This window comes from Thalassophryne amazonica, chromosome 9 (genome assembly GCF_902500255.1).
Source record: "Thalassophryne amazonica chromosome 9, fThaAma1.1, whole genome shotgun sequence".
Taxonomy (NCBI): Eukaryota; Metazoa; Chordata; class Actinopteri; order Batrachoidiformes; family Batrachoididae; genus Thalassophryne; species Thalassophryne amazonica.
The window spans coordinates 118,169,319-118,177,619 of NC_047111.1; the positions used below are offsets into that span (position 1 = coordinate 118,169,319).

At 40.8% G+C, this 8,301-nt stretch overlaps 1 protein-coding gene across 1 annotated transcript in view; it reads left to right on the forward strand.

Moving 5' to 3' along the window:
• wnt11 (wingless-type MMTV integration site family, member 11) overlaps positions 1–5,668 on the forward strand; it is a 62,750-nt gene extending 57,082 nt beyond the window's left edge. Inside the window, exon 6 of the mRNA XM_034179026.1 lies at positions 4,660–5,668. Within this exon, the coding sequence (XP_034034917.1) occupies positions 4,660–4,834 (175 nt within the window). The 3' untranslated portion in view covers positions 4,835–5,668. The remainder of the gene's footprint in view (positions 1–4,659) is intronic.
• The last annotated feature ends 2,633 nt before the right edge of the window (positions 5,669–8,301 follow it).

The window sequence follows — 8,301 nt, forward strand, 5'->3', positions numbered from 1 at the left end:
CAAGACCAAGGCCAAATGTAGGTTGTCAAGTGTGGAATGAGGAGGGTGGAGGTCTGACTTCTTTCTAGTTCCCACCGATATAATAAACCTGTCGTAGGACTGTCTCCCTGCTGTTCACTCCCACAGCGGTCATCGGCTCAGCGTCTCTCATCACGCTGCTTATTAACGTGCCGCCATCATAAAACATTGTCATTATGCAGAGAGGCTCAGCTCAAGAGAAAACCATGTTCATTTACAGGGGGAGTCTTCACTGCCTGGTCTCAGGCCTCAGAAATAAGAGGCTCCACTGACCAAACGCAACAGAACAACACAAGGCCATAGGGTCACTGATGTCACATGGAATACCCTTTGGCAAAGAGACTTATTCCATGTCATTTCACGCATCTACCATCATGTTTCAGATTCAGTGGTTAAACCCTTAGATCTTCAGCAAATGTATTTAGAAAGAGAAACTGCATGAACTACACAAGTTTTTTTTTTTCTAATAAGTTTATTCAGTGAGGAGAAACAAATGCTAAATTATTGTTGTGTCATAACTTAATTTTTGTTCACCCTTTGTGACCCGTCTTCATGAAGTTAGATGCAAAAATGTTGAAATTGGCCCTATGCTGCAATGATAAAGAATCCTTAAAAAAATTACTGGATGTGGATCGTGTTCCAGATCATTACCAAAATTTAATAACTTCGAAGTTAGGCCAGGATACACCCCTGGTAAAAATTTCATTGAAATCCGTTGAGGATTTTTTGAGTAATCCTGCTAACAAACCAACCAACAAACAAACGGACGCGACTGAAAACATAACCTCCTTGGCGGAAGCAAAAATGTTTTCGTGATGAACGGCACAGAAGCTCGGCACAGACGGCTGTGAGGCTGTAACATTCAAAATAAAGCTGCAAACCTGATGGTCTCAACCAGAAAGTAGTGATGAAAGGGTAAGAAAACTTGATGTGATTTTTTTTTTTTTTTATATATATATATATCTTTTAAGCAGTCTTTGAGTTTTAATTTGCACATATTTGACTGGTGACTAGAAATACACTTTTTTATCTGTGTATTTTTGCAGTCAATAAACCCATCCTGTCTGTGACCCATGCAGAGATTCTGATTCATGTATTTGTGTCTTCTAGTAAAGGATTATTAATGAGCGCGAGGTCTGATATTCCCGTACCGACCAAGCAAGCGGGGTTAATAATTCATTTATTATATGGCTGTTCGGAGGAGCTGTGTTTTCATTTTGTTGGTCTTCATTTTGCATGTCTGCGAGGTCTATTAGAAAAGTATCCGACCTTATTTTTTTCAAAACCCATATGGATTTGAATCACGTGTGATTGCGTCAGACAAGCTTGAACCCTCATCTCAAAGCCGTCCTGTGAGACCAAAACGGAGGTGTTCCTTTGTCTCGCTCCATCAGCAAATCAGCGAAGCCTCCGCTCGGCTTTCCATGACAAAATCTCTTGTTAAAAGTGAAATCTGCCGGAAAATGGCTGATGTCCAGCTCTTGTGATAACCAGAGAAAGTGCACACGATGGTCACGGATCCACAGAGCCATCCGTTTAGAAATGATCCGGTGGTTTGTGGCTCTCGATGGTGGCACGGAGCGTGGCGCGCCGAGCGTCCCTAAAGCCGTCCTTAAAACTGTAGTAACAGTCCTTATTCTCTGTGAAGCCCGTAAAATTTTCATCGAAAGCCAGATAAATTTTTCGAATGGTTTCCAGCTGCCAGTCTCTAACAGTTTCTGAAAAAATTCTGATGGGGAAAAAAAAGCCCAAATCATTCCACCATTTCCTGGCAATGAAACAATGCCGAGGGGGTGGACCACTCCTCACTCAAAGCCTGCTCACAGGCGAATGACGCAACCGACAGGCGTGGAAAAACTCATGTATACGCACGAGGGTTCAAGCTTGTCTGACGCAATCACACGTGATTCAAATCCATATGGTTTTTGAAAAAAATAATAAGGTTGGATACTTTTCTAATAGACCTCGTACATCAAGCTCGTTTGCTGTTAATTCCTCCAATTCAAACTCGTCAGTGTAATAAAATTTGCTCGGAGAATGGTCCTCTTCGTCACTCATAATTTCTTTGTTCACTTCTTGTTTTGTTTTATTTTGCACCATGAAAATTGTAAACAAAGTCAGAAATCTGATACGCGATCCAGACTGATTGTCGTGGTAACAGTCTGATATGGGAAAATATCAGACCAGAAATCGGCCAATCAGAGCATGCATACTGTCGTAGCCATATAATAAAATCTGTTACTGCCATGTTTTATTTCCTGCATTACCACATAGTAGGATAAGAAGTCTTCTAAAGACTTGAGAATACAGTTTCACAAGTTTTGATGAGATGAAGGGAACTGTTGTCTGGGCAGGTGTGATGTCCAAACACTTAGTGTACCTGTGTCCAGTGCAGAAGGTTCCCGGTTCAAGACCCCCCCAGCCCATTCTCCCTGTAATGTGGAGTTGTGTCTGGAAGGGCGTCTGGCTGAGGATGTGCAAGAGATTAGTAAAGCTGAATTGAAGGCAGCTATGAAGGGGATGAAGAGTGGAAAAGGACTTGTACCGATTGACCAGACAAAGGGGCCGAGCTGGAATGGATGTGCAGCAGGTTTGGGTGGCACAGGATGCAGATGGTAATGTGCTAGTATGTTGAGAAGGTGAAGGGAGTATTTTGATGAGATGAAGGGAAATGTTGTCTGGGCAGGTGTGGAAGGGCACAGATGGTAGTTTATTTTGAGACCAAGAGACCACGTCCATGTTTTGATTGCATGGACGTGTGCCAAATCATCATGCACAGCACATCCATCTCTGATCTGCTGTGGTGACCCAGAGTGATAAAAGAGAGAACCCGAAAGGACTCAGTTTTATTCCAGTGTTGGAATCATTGGCTATTTATATGGGGCAGAATTCAAGGTTTTTCTGCAAACATATAAAATGCAGAATGGTTGTGCGCTTTGGTCCAGTAATCCAACACCACAGCTGGATTATTGTGTGTTCTGAGGGTTAAGAAGAAGTCGGCAGGGAGTAGAGCCTTTGCTTAGCGCTCATCAACATGTGAAATTTTTTACCAAAATTATCCACATTTTACTGAAACATTAAAATCTAGACTAAAACATACTACTTTTATGTCATTCATAATTAGTTAATGTAGTTATCTGGATTTAGTTTGCTAATTGTGGTATTTGTAGCTGTGTATCCCTGACCCTGTTAGCTCTCATGATTAGTATTTGGCTGGGACCCTGCTCTGGAATACAAGGAGCTGTGTGTGTCTAATTAGAGTTGCGTTAGGAAGGGTTTACAACATAAACCTTTTGCCAAATTCCAATGCAGATGTTTCTTGGATTACGCTGTGGCAACCCAGAGGAAATGTGGCAGCTGAAAGCAAGCAAACTAACTAACTCACTCACAATGAAACAAACAAACAAATAAATTTAAATTGTTACATTTATACATATTTATTATTATTATTTATTATTATTATTATTATTGAATATTGAGTAGCCAGTCTGCTCTGTGTCAGTCTGATCCCGTCAGATCTCAGAAGCTAGGCAGAGCAGGGTCTGGTTAGTACTTGGATGGGAGACCTCTTTGGAACACCAGCAGCTGTGTGCGTTTCTCCAGGTAAAACTGGAGTTGCGTCAGGAAGGGCATCCGGCGTAAAACTTGTGCCAGTTACCGATGTATCCGCTGTGGCGACCCTGAACAAAACCAGGAGCAGCCGAATGAACAACAACATTATTGAATATTAATTAGTTTTTAGTTAAATGGACAGGTATCTTACTGCTAATGTTGTGGGTTTAAAATTTTAATTTTGTTGTAACATGTATTTGTTACCACTATACTCTGAACATGGTTCCTGCAGATCCTTTAAAAGTCTTAAAAAGCATCTAATTTATTAATGTAACAATAAGGCCTTAATTGGTATTAAAATGTCTTAAATCAGGCTTTCAAAAGTATTAAAAATGTAAAGATGTGGGAAGTAGTATTTTATTCATGTTTTCTTCTGCCATTGCAATTCAAGTGATCAAAATACATAATGGCAATATCTATCTGTCTGTCTGTACATGTATTTCCCCTGGTATATTTAAATATTGCAGGATATAATTCAGTGAAAGTATCTCATAACACTGTAAAGCAAGGTAGCAGAACCAAAAAATACCTTGTTTTTTGTTTGTTTGGAATGCTCAGAGGAGAGACACTTGTTATAGGAATGTGTAACTTTAATGAAAATTGGCTTTTCAGAGATTTTGCTGTATGGCTTCAACCAGTAACAATAAAGATTTGGCCAAATTTGTCCCAAACCTTCAGCCATTTATGTTTGGGGTTCTTTATTTTGGTCATTGTCATGTTGCTCTTAAATTTCATTGTGACTGGCATTAAAAAAGTGTGAAAAGTCTTAAATTTATCTTGACTTAAGCTCTAGGAATTTTTTTTTTGTCTTGTGGTCTGTGCTAATTTCTCGATGTTGTTAAACATTAACATTGGTTTAAAAATTTTACAAACAAAATGACTACTACTACTACTACTACAAGCAACATGCAAAGTGCAGAACTGGGCGGGGGGTGGGGTGGACCTGAATCCACTCAAAATTTCTATGAATACTTTGTTGCATTGTGAAAAATTTAATCTGTATTTTTTGTTTGCTTTTGCTAACTTCAGGCAATGCAACAAAACCTCGGTGGGCAGTGACAGCTGTGACCTGATGTGCTGCGGTCGCGGGTACAACCCCTACACTGAGAAGCTGGTGGAGCGCTGCCACTGCAAGTACCACTGGTGTTGCTACGTCACCTGCAAGAAGTGCGAGCGGATGGTGGAGCGATACGTCTGCAAATGAGTCGCTGTCGCTGCCGGACCCCACCGGCAGTTCTCTGCATGTACCCAGCCACCTGAGGCCAGAGATTAAACAAAAGCACTACAGTACCAAGAGGGCTTACTCTTGTCTTAAGGTTTAGCATGTGTATTTCAACAAGAAGCGGGATATTCTCGTGTCACTATAATATTTGTATCCATTCTCCAAACCGCTGGTTGGCGTTTTTAACTTTTTTCTTCACAAACCGTAACGTGGAGTTTTACGTGAAGACCGCCGTCCTCCTGGGTATTTTCTTTTCTTTCTTGATGGTTTTAAATCTCTCCAGCTGGGATAAAGAAAGTCTATTTTATTATATCTCTGATGAAAGAAATTATATTTGATTTTATGCTGGACGTGGGGAGTTGTATTTTCTCTTCACTACACAGAAACTGTTTGGCTTCTTTCCACAAAAAACAAAGGGTTCTGATGGATCCCTGAAACCCGTGTGGTATTTTGAACGGTACGATTGATGGTTTTTTCCCTCCGCAGTAACGGACTTGAGGAAAAGTGAACACAAAGGGAATGGAAGTCGAGTGCTTTTCCAACTTGGAAACGTTTTGTGGTTGAAAGTTGGGACTCTCACTGTGTGTGGATCTTCACACGGGTCAAACCTGCATCCCTGTGGATTGTTCAACCCCATCGAAAAAGAACTGTTTGCTTTGTGAAATGGTGCATTATCTCCTTTATGTCTGACATACAGGCAGTAAAAAAAATTCTATTCTCAGAGCTGAACTCAAGGATTTTGTAAACCACTTTTGTGTGGATGTACATACTGTTATTTTGTATACTGAAATAAAGAAGTATTTATAAAATATGAAATACATTTTCCCATCTGTTTTTTTTACACCTTACATGTTTTATGTCACACTTTTTATGCATATGCATTGCCTTTTATAACGATTTTGGCAAAAATGCCCCTGCAACCTTAGAGGCTAATTATTTTTAATCTAACCCACATTCAGTGTGATTCATTGTAAATCCAAGTGCAGTAAAATAACAGTTTAAAATAACTTGGAGCAGCACGCTGTAACCGTAAATCAGCTCTGCACACCTTGTAATGAATTGCAGTGTTCTGCCTGACGGCCTGTTGGGGTTGTTCTCTGGATTTCAAAACCCTGGGAAAGTGTTTGAAAATACCCCAGCAGGCTTTTTTTTGTCACTGTTATCTCAGACACTTCATTTTAAAGAAGACGTCTTATGGGGCCAGGTCTCTGACGTCTTTCCAGGGATTTCTAGTACTGGTCAGGGATGTGCTCTGGTTCCTGTTCTCTTAAATACAGTGCATCCGGTAAGTATTCACGGTGCTTCACTTTTTCCACGTTTTATATTAAAGCCTTGAAATATTTTTTTCCTCAAAGTTCTACACACAATACCCCATAATCACAATGTGAAACAAGTTTTTTATTTTTTATTTTGTTTTACATTTTGCAAATTAATTAAAAATAAAAAACACTAAGAAATCACATGTACATAAATATTCACAGTCTTTGCAATGAATCTTAAAAATTGCACTCAGGTGCATTCCTGATCATCCTTGAGATGTTTCTACAGCTTAAGTGGAGTCCACCTGGGGTATATTCAGTTGAATGGACATGATTTGGAAGGCACACACCTTTGGAAAGGTACAGTGCATGTTAGAGCACAAACCAAGCATGAAGTCAAAGGAATTGTCTGTAGACCTCTGAGACAGAATTGTCACGTGGCACCAATTTGGGGAAGGGTACAGAAACATTTCTGCTACTTTGAAGGTCCCAACGAGCACAGTGACCTCTATCATCTGTACTTTGTCCAACAACCATACCTTGAACCTTACTGACATGAAATTTGGGGTTCCAAAGGGGATTGTCTTAGGCCCCCTGCTTTTCTCCCTTTTATAGCACCTCTCAGGGACATATTGCGGCGTTTTGGGATTACCTTTCATTGCTATGCTGATGATTAAAGGATTATTATTAAAGCGCAAGGTCTGTACGGGGAAATATCCGATTGACGTGTTTGTACGGACCGAGCGTAGTGAGGTCCGTGCGAAAAACACGTTTGATATCCCCGTACAGACCGAGCAAGCAAGATTAATGATTCATTTATTATATAGCTGTTATATACATATAAACATGATGGTGTTGAGCTCTTTTGCTTTCTTCACCTCCATGAAGAACTTGCTAACAGGTGGCCCGGCCGTTAGCTGGTAAGCTTTCAATCTTTGTGTTTTTTTTCGATGCTGTTGAGCTATTTATGGAGTATGTTCATGTCTGACTTGCTTTTTCTAATCACGTTTTTAGCTTCCTGGTTTGTAAAGAAAATACGCATTGCGGACCGATTGTCATGGAAACCAGTCTGATATGGGAAAATTTGAGACCGGTAATCAGCCAATCGGAGCCCGTGTAGCGTCGCAACCATATAATAAACTCAGTTATACATGCCGATAACTGCTGGTAATCTCAACCACATAAAATCTTTAGAGGACTGTCTTGCATCAGTGAAAAGCTGGATGTCGAGCAATTTACTACTTTTAAACTCTGTTGACTGAAATGATGGTTCTTTGTCCAGTGTGACATCGGCATCAATTTGACCAGCTAACGCTTAGCCTAGGCTCGTGTGTCATACATCACACCGACAAAGTGAGGAACCTCTGGGTAACTTTTGATCCTACGTTGTCCTTTGACCTCCACATTACTTTGACCTCCCTGCACAAAGGTGTCTGGCAATGCAAATATGTTTGCAGGAGAATGAAAGCCCAAGCCTTTAGGGTCATGGTACTTCCTGTGCTACATTATGGTCGTAAGACTTGGATGCTTCAGGTGATCAGTGGATATCTTTGGGACTACGTCTTTTCGGAGGATCCTTGTTATTGTTGGAAGAGTCATATGAGGGACACTACTGGCTTTGTAGTTCTTGCATTGTGGAGAAATGTGAGCTACAATATTATAGTCAGGAGGTGTGCTTCTCTGAGCATGATCCAGCATGCAGGTACCTCATTCCAGCATCTGTAAAAGGCTAAGAGGGTGCCCACGTCTGGCTGTGACAAGTCGATGTTTTCATGAGGTGGGGATAGACTGTTTGTCTGCCAGAGAGTCTATTACTTCCTCGGGATGGGATGCCAGTCCATGGCAGTTTATTTCCCCATCAAAGGCTAGAAACCATTTTCAGCTGGGTGGACTGTCCGGCGCAATAAGATAAAGTGTCTCCTCCAAGGTCACAAATAGTGTGACTGGGAATTGAACCCAGGTCTACATATTGGCTGCATAATGGTTGAAGACATGGGAAAGGGCTTCACCTGCTTTGTCATATTAAAATATCAATTATCTCTCTGTTCATCTTTGACAAGTGTGTTTTAAGAAGCACTGCTGGTATTTCCACTTACGTATGTTCTACTAGCTGGGGTACCTGGCGTTGCCCAGGTTAACCTGTTTTAGACATAAGACAAATGCCAATCATTTTAATCAAAACAATTGCCC